The sequence below is a fragment of the Schistocerca cancellata genome, chromosome 1, assembly GCF_023864275.1.
Source record: "Schistocerca cancellata isolate TAMUIC-IGC-003103 chromosome 1, iqSchCanc2.1, whole genome shotgun sequence".
Lineage (NCBI taxonomy): Eukaryota > Metazoa > Arthropoda > Insecta > Orthoptera > Acrididae > Schistocerca > Schistocerca cancellata.
This window is the reverse complement of record NC_064626.1, coordinates 1,114,860,885-1,114,877,395: the sequence shown is the minus strand read 5'-3', so window position 1 is coordinate 1,114,877,395 and position 16,511 is coordinate 1,114,860,885. Positions and strand designations below refer to the sequence as shown.

Sequence of the window (16,511 nt, the reverse complement as noted above, 5' to 3'; positions counted from 1 at the left end):
ACAGACATGGAACACTTCCGGAGCAACATATGGTCAAACCCGGTACAACATAACATGCATGCATGGTGGATACAAGCAGAAGCAGGCACATAAAAGATGATACCGCAGATGCCTGACGTGATAATTTTGCAACATGAAGTCACCCAAGCAATTAATTCTTCTCACCATTGGAAAGCCCCTGGAAAAGAGAAAATAGCAAATTTCTGGCTAAAGAAGTTCATCTCAACACATTCACATCTAACTAAATTATTTAACAATATGAATACAATAGAGGGAAACATTCCACGTAGGAAAAATATATCTAAAAACAAAGATGATGAGACTTACCGAACAAAAGTGCTGGCAGATCGATAGACACACAAACATACACACGAAATTCTAGCTATCGCAACCAGCGGCTGCTTCGTTAGGAAAGAGGGAAGGAGAGGGAAAGACGAAAGGATGTGGGTTTTAAGGGAGAGGGTAAGGAGTCATTCCAATCCCGGGAGCGGAAAGACTTACCTTAGGGGGGGAAAAGGACGGGTATACACTCGCTCGCGCGCACACACACACATATATACAGACAAGCAGACATGTTAAAAGGCAAAGAGTTTGGGCAAAGATGTCAGTCGAGGCGGAAGTGCAGAGGCAAAGATGTTGTTGAATGACAGGTGAGGTATGAGTGGCGGCAACTTGAAATTAGCGGAGATTGAGGCCTGGTGGATAACGGGAAGAGAGGATATATTGAAGGGCAAGTTCCCATCTCCGGAGTTCGGATAGGTTGGTGTTAGTGGGAAGTATCCAGATAACCCAGACGGTGTAACACTGTGCCAAGATGTGCTGGCCGTGCACCAAGGCATGTTTAGCCACAGGGTGATCCTCATTACCAACAAACACTGTCTGCCTGTGTCCATTCATGCGAATGGACAGTTTGTTGCTGGTCATTCCCACATAGAATGCGTCACAGTGTAGGCAGGTCAGTTGGTAAATCACGTGGGTGCTTTCACACGTGGCTTTGCCTTTGATGGTGTACACCTTCCGGGTTACAGGGCTGGAGTAAGTGGTGGTGGGAGGGTGCATGGGACAGGTTTTACACCGGGGGCGGTTACAAGGGTAGGAGCCAGAGGGTAGGGAAGGCGGTTTGGGGATTTCATAGGGATGAACTAAGAGGTTATGAAGGTTAGGTGGACGGCGGAAAGACACTCTTGGTGGAGTGGGGAGGATTTCATGAAGGATGGATCTCATTTCAGGGCAGGATTTGAGGAAGTCTTATCCCTGCTGGAGAGCCACATTCAGAGTCTCGTCCAGTCCCGGAAAGTATCCTGTCACAAGTGGGGCACTTTTGTGGTTCTTCTGTGGGAGGTTCTGGGTTTGAGGGGGTGAGGAAGTGGCTCTGGTTATTTGCTCCTGTACCAGGTCGGGAGGGTAGTTGCGGGATGCGAAAGCTGTTATCAGGTTGTTGGTGTAATGGTTCAGGGATTCCGGACTGGAGCAGATTCGTTTGCCACGAAGACCTAGGCTGTAGGGAAGGGACCGTTTGATGTGGAATGGGTGGCAGCTATCATAATGGAGGTACTGTTGCTTGTTGGTGGGTTTGATGTGGACGGACGTGTGAAGCTGGCCATTGGACAGGTGGAGGTCAACGTCAAGGAAAGTGGCATGGGATTTGGAGTAGGACCAGGTGAATCTGATGGAACCAAAGGAGTTGAGGTTGGAGAGGAAATTCTGGAGTTCTTCTTCACTGCGAGTCCAGATCATGAAGATGTCATCAATAAATCTGTACCAAACTTTGGGTTGGCAGGCCTAGGTAACCAAGAAGGCCTCCTCTAAGCGACCCATGAATAGGTTGGCGTACGAGGGGGCCATCCTGGTACCCATGGCTGTTCCCTTTAATTGTTGGTATGTCTGGCCTTCAAAAGTGAAGAAGTTGTGGGTCAGGATGAACCTGGCTAAGGTAATGAGGAAAGAGGTTTTAGGTAGGGTGGCACGTGGTCGGTGTGAAAGGAAGTGCTCCATCGCAGCAAGGCCCTGGACGTGCGGAATATTTGTGTATAAGGAAGTGGCATCAATGGTTACAAGGATGGTTTCCGGGGTAACACATTGGGTAAGGATTCCAGGCGTTCGAGAAAGTGGTTGGTGTCTTTGATGAAGGGTGGGAGACTGCATGTAATGGGTTGAAGGTGTTGATCTACGTAGGCGGAGATACGTTCTGTGGGGGCTTGGTAACCAGCTACAATGGGGCGGCCGGGATGATTGGGTTTGTGAATTTTAGGAAGAAGGTAGAAAGTAGGGGTGCGGGGTGTCGGTGGGGTCAGGAGGTTGATGGAGCCAGGTGAAAGGTTTTGTAGGGGGCCTAAGGTTCTGAGGATTCCTTGAAGCTCCGCCTGGACATCAGGAATGGGATTACCTTGGCAAACTTTGTATGTGGTGTTGTCTGAAAGCTGACGCAGTCCCTCAGCCACATACTCCCGACGATCAAGTACCACGGTCGTGGAACCCTTGTCTGCCGGAAGAATGACGATGGATCGGTCAGCCTTCAGATCACGGATAGCCTGGGCTTCAGCAGTGGTGATGTTGGAAGTAGGATTAAGGTTTTTTAAGAAGGATTGAGAGGCAAGGCTGGAAGTCAGAAATTCCTGGAAGGTTTGGAGAGGGTGATTTTGAGGAAGAGGAGGTGGGTCCCGCTGTGACGGAGGACGGAACTGTTCCAGGCAGGATTCAATTTGGATAGTGCCTTGCGAACAGGATGTGCACTTCCTGCCCCCACTCGTGTACTACGTCACTTCATTCACGCGCCCATTCAGTAAGCGAGCGTGACTCAGCATGTCGCAACCGGAAGCATTTGATTTTTACCCGTCGCGGGCCTAGTAATACTAGGGCCCGCGACTCCGGGCTGCCTCGCTTAGCGGCTAAGTCCGCTTCAAGGTCATGCGCCTATAAGGCGACACACATATACATGTATGTGTGTGTCGCCTTATAGGCGCATGACCTTGAAGCGGACTTAGCCGCTAAGCGAGGCAGCCTGGAGTCGCGGGCCCTAGTATTACTAGGCCCGCGACGGGTAAAAATCAAATGCTTCCGGTTGCGACATGCTGAGTCACGCTCGCTTACTGAATGGGCGCGTGAATGAAGTGACGTAGTACACGAGTGGGGGCAGGAAGTGCACATCCTGTTCTGAGGCAGCAGCATGCTCAGTCGACTCGAGGCAGCCGCACGTAACACACAGCCATGCCGTACCGCCGTAGAAGATATGCAAGGAAGAGCAGAATGCCAGTCTGTATATATGTGTGTGTGTGTGTGTGTGTGTGTGTGTGTGTGTGTGTGTGTGATCGCGAGTGCGCGCGAGCGTATACCCGTCCTTTTTTCCCCCCTAAGGTAAGTCTTTCCGCTCCCGGGATTGGAATGACTCCTTACCCTCTCCCTTAAAACCCACATCCTTTCGTCTTTCCCTCTCCTTCCCTCTTTCCTGACGAAGCAGCCGTTGGTTGCGAAAGCTAGAATTTCGTGTGTGTGTGTGTGTGTGTGTGTGTGTGTGTGTGTGTGTGTGTGTGTGTCTATCGACCTGCTAGCGCTTTTGTTCGGTAAGTCTCATCATCTTTGTGTTTAGATATATAAATTATTTAACAGTTACATTGCAGACCCATACACATTCCCTGATACACTCATACATGGAATAACGTATCTGAAACCTAAAGATCAAGCAGACACAGCAAACCCAGCTAAATATCGCCCCATAACATGCCTACCAACAATATACAAAATATTAACTTCAGTCATTACACAGAAATTAATGACACATACAACACAGAACAAAATTATGAATGAAGAACAAAATGGCTGTTGCAAAGGAGCACGAGGGTGTAAAGAGCAACTGATAATAGATGCAGAGGTGACATATCGAGCTAAAACTAAACAAAGGTCGCTACACTATGCATACATTGATTACCAAAAAGCTTTTGATAGTGTACCCCATTCATGGTTACTACAAATATTGGAAATATACAAAGTAGATCCTAAATTGATACAGTTCCTGAACATAGTAATGAAAAATTGGAAAACCACACTTAATATCCAAACAAATTCAAATAATATCACATCACAGCCAATACAGATTAAGCGTGGAATATACCAAGGAGACTCATTAAGTCCTTTCTGGTTCTGTCTTGCTCTGAACCCACTATCCAACATACTAAATAATACAAATTATGGATACAATATTACTGGAACATACCCACACAAAATCACACATTTGCTATACATCGATGATCTAAAACTACTGGTAGCAACAAATCAACAACTCAACCAATTACTAAAGATAACAGAAGTATTCAGCAATGATATAAATATGGCTTTTGGAACAGACAAATGTAAGAAAAACAGCATAGTCAAGGGAAAACACACTAAACAAGAAGATTACATACAGCGACTGCATAGAAGGGATGCAAAAAACAGATGCCTATAAATATCTAGGATACAGACAAAAAATAGGAATAGATAATACAAATATTAAAGAAGAACTAAAAGAAAAATATAGACAAAGACTAACAAAAATACTGAAAACAGAATTGACAGCAAGAAACAAGACAAAAGCTATAAATACTTGTGCTATACCAATATTGACCTACTGATTTGGAGTAGTGAAATGGAGTAACACAGACCTAGAAGCACTCAATACACTTACACGTTCACAATGCCACAAATATAGAATACATCACATACATTCAGCAACAGAAAGATTCACATTAAGCAGAAAGGAAGGAGGAAGGGGATTCATCGACATAAAAAACCTACATTATGGACAGGTAGACAATTTAAGAAAATTCTTTCTAGAACGAGCAGTAACTAGCAAAATACACAAAGCAATCACTCATATAAATACATCGGCTACACCACTGCAATTTCATAACCACTTCTACAACCCTCTAGATTACATAACATCAACAGATACGAAGAAAGTAAATTGGAAAAAGGAAACACTACGTGGCAAGCACCCATATCATGTAACACAGCCGCACATCGATCAAGACGCATCCAACACATGGCTAAGAAAAGGCAATATATACAGTGAGACGGAAGGATTCATGATTGCAATACAGGATCAAACAATAAACACCAGATATTACAGCAAGCATATTATTAAAGATCCCAATACCACAACAGATAAATGCAGACTTTGCAAACAACAAATAGAAACAGTAGATCACATCACAAGCGGATGTACAATACTAGTAAATACAGAATACCCCAGGAGACATGACAATGCAGCAAACTTATAAAACAACACGTTACCACATACAAGTATGCACCACAAAATGTACTGGAGAATGATGAATACAAATTATACTGGAACAGAACCATTATAACAGATAAAACAACACCACATAACAAACCTGACATCATACTCACCGATAAAAAGAAGAAATTAACACATCTAATCGAAATATCCATACCCAATACAACAAATATACAAAAGAAAACAGGAGAAAAAATTGAAAAATGCATCCAACTGGCTGAGGAAGTCAGGTTAGGTTAGGTTAGGCTAGATTAGACATGTGGCAGAAGGATAAAGTTGACATTATACCAATTATACTATCAACTACAGGAGTCATACCACACAATATCCACCAGTACATCAATGCAATACAGCTACATCCAAACTTATATATACAACTACAGAAATCCGTAATTATTGATACATGTTCAGTTACCCGAAAGTTCCTAAATGCAATATAACATATACCGTACAGTTAAAAGGAAGTCACGCTTGATCAAGGTCCGCGTCACTTTCCATTTTTGACCAGACATAACGTCTGAGGAAAGAAAGAAAGAAATAATAATAATAATAATAATAATAATAAATCTGATGAGGTACTGGTAATGAATGAACCCAGCTCCTTCTGCACTGAAGACAGTGGCACTAATCATTCAGCTACACAGATAGTGCAATTTTAAAATGAGTGATAAAATTAAACGGTCATTTATGAATTTATGACTGCAATAAGAGTCTGCTCTGTCAAAATTGATACAAAATGCAAATTCATGGAAATGTGATGACTTAAGCTTCTGTTTGTAATGTAACAGGAAATTGTGGATCAAGTCTTGCTCCACTATTTGAAGAATTGTCGCATCAGCTAAAGATGCTTCTTATGTTTAAGTAAAATGGGGGGGGGGTCAAGTATTGACAGAACTGCTGTCTATACAGAGAGGGCGTACAAGGGAAGATGTAGCCCGGTGTATGGAAGCCAGGAGAATGCTGAATATGTTGGACATTTGGTATGCTGTCCATTGACCCAGAAGACACGCACAGAATAAACGGGATTATGGAATCTCTTGGGCGAAAAACAAGTTGTGATTTGTTATTTATATTTTTTTATGTAGGAAAGCTTTTGTATTGCTGTTAGATCGGTGGTGCTCTGGTTTGAGTTCTCATAGAGAAAGAATGTATTAGCATTGTGTTAATGGACTGAATTGTAAATGCAGTTATGCAATAAACAGCTGGAAATGGGTGGTAGAAAGTTCAGTCATCATTTGGTAGCTGTTTCCTGCAGCAAAGAAGGTGGTTCAGAGAAGTCCAGATGGGCATCGCTGGTCCAAAAAATTTTACGCAGTGACCAGAATTACATAGATTCATCAAAAAAGAGAGAATCCTTTAACAGAACATTGTGATGTTTACAGGATGCAAGTGAAATAGTACCAGTGATCCAAACTAAACTGAACCAACTAACACGACCAAAACCCAATAGAATATTTTATTTCTATTTTTGCCATGTGTTCCAAAATTGTGCATCAAGTTTAGTTGTAGGCGAATGAACATTAGTGATAAAGAATGCTCAGGCTGGCCATCATTTGTGACTGGCGAACTTGGATAAAGCCTCTGTCTCAGAAGTTTGTCCTTTCCAAAGATCTTACTATTTGCCCCACTCCCAAGTTCAATTATGCTGGGGTTGAGACCCAAAGTGGAAACAGGTTTTTTTTTTTTTTTTTTTTACACTTATCTCACTCCAGAACCAATGTTGAACCCTGTAGAACCTGGTTTACTCTTCCACACAGTTGGGATCCACTCTCACTGCCTGAAAGCCACGCTGTTAACTTTCCAGAGTTTCCTAACATTGAATCTTGCCTCACCATCATTCCCCAAATCCCTCAACATGGAAACCAACCTCACATCTGCAGAGCGAACCTCAATCCACCATCTAAAAACTAATCCCAACCATATAATCCTACCTACCAGAAAAGTCTTCACTACTCTGGTTATGAACTGCAGAAGCCGCGTGGCAGAGAGACTCTGCAGATACACCTACAAGCCCTCTTCCAGAAATGCAGCATGATCTCCAGTCCCTCCTGAAATCTGTAGATCCGTCCCAGAACCTCTCCCCTGAGTCTGTCTCTACTCCCCCACAACTCTACACATTCCTACCTTCTATGTGCTTCCTAAAATGTCTAAAACCAACCACACTGAACCTCCCACCCCCATTTTGGCTGTTTACTGTGCCCCCAAAGAGACAACTACTTCTCTTGTCAACCAGTGCCTTGAAAGTATTACCTGTAACCTACCGTCCTATATAAGAGACACCAACCATCTCCTCCACCAGTTCTCCACGGTTACTCTTCGTTTACCATCTGGCACCATGCTTGTCAATGTCAATGCCACCTCCCTCTACACTAACATCACCAGTGGGCATGGTCTTGCTGCTATTGAACACTACCTTTCCCATTTCCTGACATACTTTAAACCTACAACCTCATTCCTGTTTACTATAACTATAGCTAACTATATCCCCACCCACCTTTGAAAGCACAAACAAACAAATCTATAGTACATCAGCGGGTACCCACATAGCACCACCGCATGCAAATCTGTTCTCGTGCCATCTAGAGGAATTCTTCCTAACCACCAATAATCCCAAACCCCTCACCTGGTTCAGATTTGTTGATGACCTCATTGTGATCGGGAATGACAGTGCAGACACTCCAGAACCTGAACACCCTCTTCCCAGTTCACTTCACCTAGTCCTCTTCAGTCCCAACAAGCCACTGTAATTGTTGTCAAGGATGGCTATATCGGTACCTCCGTCCACATAAAACACACAAACTTCCATTTCGACTGCTATCCATTCCACATAAAGTCCCTTCTGTTCAGCCAACCACCCATGGTCATCACATCTGCAGTCCCCCTCTGTTGTAACTGCGACCGGAACGGTCGTGGGGTTGATGTGACGGAAAGCACGGCGGGACACACGGAGCAGCCCACGAATAACACCACAAATGGGAGAGGACGGACATGAACAACAAAGGGCCTTACAAACAAGAACAAGATAGAAACAGCAGTCACAAGAAAACCTAACTAATCAACCACATACACTCTTACGCAGAACAAGAATGTAAATACGCTGTCTAAGGCGAGATGTCGATAGATGCAAGCCAAGATTAGACTTACTGACTGAGCAAGAGGCAGGCGCTTAAATACGTGATTGGGGGTGCCGCTATTGGCTGCTAGGACATGGTCCACTGTGGTGCCCTCACATTAAACGTGGACCAGGAGGCGCACGCCGCCACGGATTACGGCACAATGGTCTCTAGGGGTCTTCAGCGTCCATTCTGTCTGAAGCGGATTCAAAATCTACGGCGTGCGGTATCAGTCCCTCCAAATATGTCAAGGATCTCCCTGATGCCTTCACGCATCAAAATTATTCTCTGAACCTTGTCAGAAACGGACTTCTCATACCTTGTCTCTCCAGCCAGCTGCCATTCCCCACATACTCACTGTCCAGCCTAAAGGAGCACGACTCTTGTGGTTCAGTACCACCCATAACTGGAGCAACTGAATCACTTCGTCTGCTAGGCTTTTGAATACTGCTTATTATGCCCCTGAAATAAGAAGTAACTTTCCCACCCCTCCCACAGTGGTCTTTAGCCACCCACCCAACTTTCGCAATAGCCTTCTCTCTCCCTACTCATCCCTGCTCCTAACCTGTTGGCCAATGGCTCATATTCCTTCAATAGATGTAGGTGCAAGATGTGTCCCATGTGTCTTCGGACTATCTCCTACTTCAGTCTTGTGAAAACTGGGATGTGAATTACCATTTTATCTGCAACAGTTGTGCCGCATTCTACTTCCACATGACAGTTCTACAAGCTGTTGGTATGCATGAATGACCACCGTCAAAATGTGTTTGACGACTGCTTCACAGCCTGTGCCATCTGGATTATTCCCATCAGCTTTTCTGAATTGTGCAGGTGGAAGCTCTCTCTACAACATTTTCTTCATTCCCGTAGTCCTGCTGGCCTCAGGCTCTGCTAGTTCCTGTCCTCCATGTGCTGATCGCCTTCTTGCCCCAACTCCAGTACTACATAAGTCTTCTATCCCAACAACACATCAACATAGTCCTGTCCTTTTCTCTACTTCTCTCCTCTCCCTTTTTCTGTAGGCCCCAATGTAGGGCTAAGCCTAACAGCCATAAAAGTCCCTACATGCTGCATGGTCCCACAGGCAGCACTATTCGCCTCTACCCTGCTATCCCTTGCCCTCCCCATCTCATGCTCATTCTTACCTCTACTACCCACATCAGCTAGATTGTTGCTCATGTCAGATGCAGTCAGACCTTAGTGGCTAAAGACAGTGGCCACGTGTGTGTGATTTGCAAATGTACGTGTGTTTTCTACTTCTGAGGAAGGACTTGTCAGAAAGCTAAAATATGTAGTGAGTAGCAGTCCCTCTCTTCCATATTGTTATTGATCTAATTTGATTGAAGAAAAAATCAGTGGTATAGATTTTTCACTATTGGTGGACTAAGCTTGTGATTTCTTGAAGTTTCAAAATCAGTTCTTTATCCAGTTGTTAGTTGTGTTTTGGGTACTGTAAAAGTGTATGCCATTGGGTTCTCCTGAACATTTGATAAATGTACACAAATAACAACAAATGAAAGCTGCACTGACTTTTCTGACTCTGTACAACAAGGATGGCAAGAAGTTCCTTAACCAAATTGTTATTGGTAACAAGACCCGGATTTCTCATAAAAAATCTAAAAACAGTGCCAGTCATTGGAAAGGAATCTTTCACAACCACCAACAAAATCAAAAATTCAGAACTCTGAGCATCAAAAATGACAGTGTCACACTGTTTTGGGATTGAAAGGACACCTTACTCAGAGACTTATGCCCAGAGGTGAGATGATAAATGCAGCAACCCACTGTCAGGCGCTTTAGACTACACCATGTCATTCAAAACAATCTGCATAGATTGTGTTAATCAGAATTGTGCTTCATGATAAAATTCACCCATATTCTGCTGTGTTAGCGAAGAATTTGGTTCTGCAGTTTAAATGAGTATTTTTTGAACACCTGCATTATAGCCTGGACTTGACTCAGGTGATTACCATCTGTCGCCAAGTTAAAAGATTTTATGGACAGAAAATGCTATGGAAATGACATTGAGTTGAAAGAGGTTGAGTGACTGGCTCAGCAGCTTCATGGCAGATGAGTATGCAGGCCTTAAAAAATGCATGAATCACTATGACAAATTTTAAAATCTGAGCAGTGACTGCACATGAAAATAGGTGAGATACGAAAATGTGCTGTAAAATAAATTTCAAAGCATTTAACTTCAACGGGATACTGTGTACACCACCACGTACTGCATATTCACAACAAAAGTAAAATGGCCCCTATCTCAAAAGTATTTGTTTCTGGATAAATGTTTATTGTAATGTTTCTTCTAGTTCTACCTAGTATCATTTCAGAGAAACTGTTTTTTACCATCTAATATGAAAAGTTAAAATTTGTTTGTTCAACAATACTATGAAAAGGACAGTCAGTCACAAAGAAAAGACTGCTGTACATTTAAGCTTGCGACCAGAAGGCCTTCTTCTGACACACACACACACACACACACACACACACACACACACACACACACACACACACAAAACATATATCAAATCCCTAGTTTTCAGTGTTGCTAGATTTATTGGTGACTGTCACAGTAATGCTGTTCCCCTAGAATTAGAGGTATATGGGGGGGGCGGGGGGGGGGGTGCAAAGACAGGGACTTATCAGAATAGCTCTGAAGTTTCTGAGGGAAAAAAAATTCCACCAAGATTTGTCCACGTATCACTTGCTACCTGGAAAACTTCCCTGTGACAATAAGACATCCTTAGCATCCATATGACTGAGGGTTTGGGGGAAAAGGCATAACATAAAAAGCATAGTTCAGGAACACCTGGAGTATTTCCACCAAATTTGGCATATACATGGCTCATTATTTGCATAAAAATTATGTGGGAGTAACATGACCCCACTACCACTAGGGGTGGTGTTGACAGTGAGAAAGAATAACATGTAGAAATGTCTGAAGACGACCTGTTAGTATTTCTTTCTCGTAATTAGTTGACTTTGAATATTATAAAAGGATGACACACAATCTCTCTTATTTGTGTTGTTTAGTGCAGCAACCACATGAGAATGAGCTTAACATCCTTTGTAAACTTGTGTTACGTAAAACAGTAGATGATCTGATAATTACCAGTGATAATCCTTTTTCTCAAAACAACTACTAGTTACTGGAAGAATTAAGTTTCCTTAGAATACAGGTGAAACTACAGAACAAAGTTCACCACAGATACAGGAAATATGTATGTAATATGTTATGTGAAATAAATTCACATGTGGTTTTTGTGTGCATGTGTGCTACGTGTGATGTATGTGCGCTTAGGCAAAACTGCAAGCAAAAACCGGGTCCTGTATATTTTTAAGATTTTATACTTGTAGTGCTGTCAGTTGTGTGTGACACACAACACATCATACCTGTGTAGTGAATGTACCTCTACAGGAGGTAACAAAAGAAAAAGTCTCGCACAGGCCATGAAGGCCCACCAAAGGTACTGACTGCCTGCCATGTCATCCTTAGCCCATAGGCATCACTGGATGCGGATATGGAGGGGCATGTGGTCAGCACACTGCTCTCCCGGCCGTATGTCAGTTTCTGAGGCGGGAGCCACTACTTCTCAATCAAGTAGCTCTTCAGTTTGCCTGAAAAGGGCTGAGTGCACCCCACTTGCCAACAGCCTGACAGCACTTAACTTCGGTGATCTAACTGGAACCGGTGTTACCACTGCGGCAAGGCCTAAATTTCAGAATTCATTGATGTTGCTGTTAAGAGAGAACAATGAAATGTTTCTGTATACAATAATAATAAAGTGATGCATTTTCAAAGCTTGACACTTCAGAAGAATTCTGTCAAAAGGATCTCTTGTTACATAAACTTCCAAAAATTCTCAGTACTCTGAAACAGTTAATGTAGTTAAGTATGTTGCATTAGTTTTAACTAAGTTCAGAGACCTAGTTTGCTTGGCCGTGTGGGTAAATCTGTTTAGCTATTAAAGTTTTATCTTATTCATGCCACTTATTCAAAGGAAATTATACATGTAGTATTCTGTACTTTATTATTCGCGATACATAACTAATTCTTTTTTACTAGGGAGCTATCTATGGTTATTGTTTCTGCTGACACGTGGCGAAAATGTGACACACAATTATTGTCAAATAATTTGTTGTGCACATAGCCACTGCTTTATTAGGGTGATGATTTTCAATGTACGATGCAACTGATTCCCATGCTTTAAGCATTTCTCTTATTGTGCCGGAAGATTGCTGCCTTACTGTTACCGTCTCCTCCTCCTCCTCCTCCTCCTATGAAGAACTCCTCTCCACAGCTTCCTGGTGTGAAAGCTGTGAAACACACTGCAACTCCTTAAGCTCTTTGGTAGTCTTTTCTTGGCCACAATCTTCCACAAGCACATCAATATCAGTGTTACCCATTTCTGGTTCCATGCTCTTGGCCATAGTCAAAATCTTTTTGACTACAGGCTCCACAGGTACTGACTCAAATGTCGTGTCACTTTTAACAATGCACACTGGCCAAAGGTTCTATCAAGTGGAAGTGAGAGGTCTCTTGGAGATCCCTTCCCATGCCTTTTCAATCGTCATTGACAAACATAGTGATGTTGAAGTGATATATCCATAACTCTGAGAGTAAGATTGGTAGCTTCAGTCAACTGAAAGCAATGCTCGAAGTGTGCTTTAGTGTAGAGCTTCTTAAAATTAGAAATCATCTGTGGTCCATATGCTGGCATAATGGAGTGATGTTGAGAGGCAGTAATTGGATCTTGATAAATTGAAGTTCTTCAAGGAGGTGATTTTGTAGGCCTGGGGAAGGGGCAGGAGTGATCTCCATAACAAGCAAGGCATAGAGTTGAAGATTCATCTCGAGCAAATGTTTTTTTCACCTGAATCCCAAAGTCTTCATTGATGCAATCACAAGAAAGATCATGCGTCACCCAGGCCTTGCTGTTGGACCTCCATATCACATTTAACCTGCTCTTCTTGACTTCACGCTTATTGAAGGTTCTAGGAGTTTCTGAATCCTAAAAAAAAAAGCAGCAGTTTAATTTTCAGATCACTGCTTGCATTGGCACAGAATAGCGGTGTGACAGTCTTCCATTGGCTTGTGGCCAGAAAGTAAATTCTCCTCTGCTGTTGTAAAGATATGCTTCAGCATCTTTTTCTGTGAAGAATATTTACCAGTGGGTTAGTGTATTGTCACATGTTGCATTTTTTTAGTTCATTTACAAAAAAGGACACATTTTGTTGTTGTAGGTGTGGACAACAGTTATGTCACAAGTTGAATGGAATAAAAAGGAAGAACTGGTAGCTGAACAGGCACTAAAACATTTGAAGCAGTATACGCCTTTGTTCGAAGCTTTCACAACCACAGCACGCTCTGAACTGGCACTGATGCTCAAAGTGCAAGAGTATTGTTATGGAAACATGAACTTTATGAAAGTTTTCCAGAAAATTATCCTGTTATTCTACAAGAGTAAGTAGAACATTTTGTGTGTGTTAATTTAATTTTAGTAGCAATTAGACGCACAGATGTGTTCAATAATAAACGACCTAAGTTTAAAGTGAAATTATTTTATTCTTTTTCTTCAATCTTGTCATCCAGAAATGTATGCACGCAAGAGGCATCATACATGGGCTTGCTGGCACAGCTTCTAAAAAGTTAGGGACATAGTCTTAATTACATGAATGAACTTCCTAGTTATTAAGATTAGACTGTCATATTTAAGGCACTATAAAAATGATAAGAGTAATTTCTGGGAATTTTAATTTTTGATCTTATTTTGTGGAAGACCAGTCTTTCTAGAAATAAATGCTTTGGCAGTATTTTGGACAATACTGCCATTTGTTCCTCTTACTGTCTTTTGAGAATTAGTGTTTGAATAGTAGAAAAACAACCAACCATAACCTCTCCTCCCTCTCCCTCTCCCTCTCCCTCTCCCTCTCCCTCTCCCTCTCCCTCTCCCTCTCCCTCTCCCTCTCCCTCTCCCTCTCCCTCTCCCTCTCCCTCTCCCTCTCCCTCTCCCTCTCCCTCTCCCTCTCCCTCTCCCTCTCCCTCTCCCTCTCCCTCTCCCTCTCCCTCTCCCTCTCCCTCTCCCTCTCCCTCTCCCTCTCCCTCTCCCTCTCCCTCTCCCTCTCCCTCTCCCTCTCCCTCTCCCTCTCCCTCAATAGAATCAAGTAACACACATAAAACAAAGAAAAATCAGGGATGCATGTGGCCAAGCAGTTTGGTTATTTGCAGTCATTTTAAAGGCATCACAACTAATGTAAGCCAATGTTCAAATGGTGAGATACATCAGATACATTAAAGACAAGTCAGTTCATACTTGTATACCTTATGGAGTTTCACAGTTTGGATTGTAATTTTTTTTTTAATATCACACTAGGTGGACACAGGGTTTTGGTTTTGCAGGGTAGACAGAATCAGATTAAATTTCTTGTATCTGTCAAAATTATTTTATTGCCCCAACTTTTTAAGTGTGGCTGGGTGACTCAGTAGTGAAGTGCCAGTCTTAGGATTCCTATCTTTCTATCACATCTTTCACCTCAGAAAATATTTGTTAATGTGGAAAATGCCAACATGCACTGTGTGTCGGAGTCACCACTGAACTGGGGGTCCCCTTAAAATTGTCAGCGTAAGTACTGTAGTTAGTGTGATAATGGCATACCTCTTCTAATAGGACTACTGTGTTGCTCAAACCAACCTTTGGGTTGATGAAGCTTTACTCTTAGGATATCAAATGATAAACTAAAAGAAACATCATGTTGTAACAAATGATTTTGTCACAGACCTGAAGTCTAATAGCCATTTCCAATACAGTATATATCCAGAAACAAGAATTTAAATTTCATTTTCTGTTAAGTCATGATATTTGTTATCCTTCAATTATTGGTATATAACAGTTTTTTGTTTTATTTTTGTTTCATGTAGCTGATGTATTGTCAGAGGGTGTAATTTTGAAATGGTATAAGGAAGGTCACTCAGTGAAAGGAAAGATGATGTTTCTGGACCAAATGAAAAAATTTGTCGAGTGGCTACAGAATGCTGAAGAAGGTAAACACTTATTACTGATACTTATGGATATTTATTGAAGATATTTTTGAAGGATTTTTATTGAAGATATTTTTGAAATTACTATTATTGCACTGATGTAACATCCTGCACTACTATTACAGAATCTGAATCTGGTGAGGAGGAAGACTAAAGAAAAGGAACAATTGTGGAACTGCTGCTGTTACAGAATTAACAGTTTTCTGGAAGGTCATCTCGGTGTAGTGTTCAAGGATGCAGTGATATCGGAGAAATACTGAACTCTTGAACTGAACAACAGTTGTGAAAAATTGTTTCCATTTCTTTACTGCATATTACTCACAGGATTAATTCATAACTTACTTTTAAGGAACAACGAGAATGGTATATTCATCTCTGACTTGCGGTGCCTTATTCTTCTCTTGTACAGTAGTCATATGTCAGCGAGATAAAGGAAAGTTCATAGTCTTAAATTTCTTCTGAGTTCTGAAAGAGAACACTTAAGGTCATTTATTTGTTATTGATTCACTGATTAAAATTTTTTATTGCATTGGTATTTTTAAAAATGTAAATAAATTCGTTAGAGATGAAAATACCACACCACGTTAGAAGGTAACTCAATTCTAACTGAAGTTTATTAATTATCACCTTCTGTTTTTTATATATTTGTTTATATGGTATAGTCTGTCTGGTGAAGTTATCGGCCGTGTCTGCCAATGTTTATATCATGCTGCCAAATAGAAAAGAATCTTTGTAAATGAGATTTATTTTATCTACAAGATGGAAGTCTTTCCCAAATTACCTCAAGGAAAGGGTTTAATAAACATATTAATAGAAACTGATGTGTGTTTATTTTTTGTGTGTACTCCCTTGTATGCACGAATATATATATTTCTTTGTTGAAATGAAATCTTTTGTTTTAAGCAAAAGAGAGGATAAAGTATTCTTTAGATAAAATCTGCAATAAAAGGCAGTGAATAAAGTCTGAATTAAATTTACAATATAAAAGCACTATCTTTGTTGGCAACTGATATATGTATTAAATTATAGCATATATTTATTGCACATCTGCATTCCTTTACATGTCAGATGCACAATGTGTTTC

At 41.6% G+C, this 16,511-nt stretch overlaps 1 protein-coding gene across 1 annotated transcript in view; it reads left to right on the top strand.

Annotated features, from left to right (window-relative positions):
* Positions 1-16,244, top strand: part of LOC126092192 (protein krasavietz) — a 61,857-nt gene extending 45,613 nt beyond the window's left edge. Inside the window, exons 9-11 of the mRNA XM_049907677.1 lie at positions 13,633-13,852; positions 15,308-15,430; positions 15,553-16,244. Of these exons, the coding sequence (XP_049763634.1) occupies positions 13,633-13,852; positions 15,308-15,430; positions 15,553-15,581 (372 nt within the window). The 3' untranslated portion in view covers positions 15,582-16,244. The remainder of the gene's footprint in view (positions 1-13,632; positions 13,853-15,307; positions 15,431-15,552) is intronic.
* The last annotated feature ends 267 nt before the right edge of the window (positions 16,245-16,511 follow it).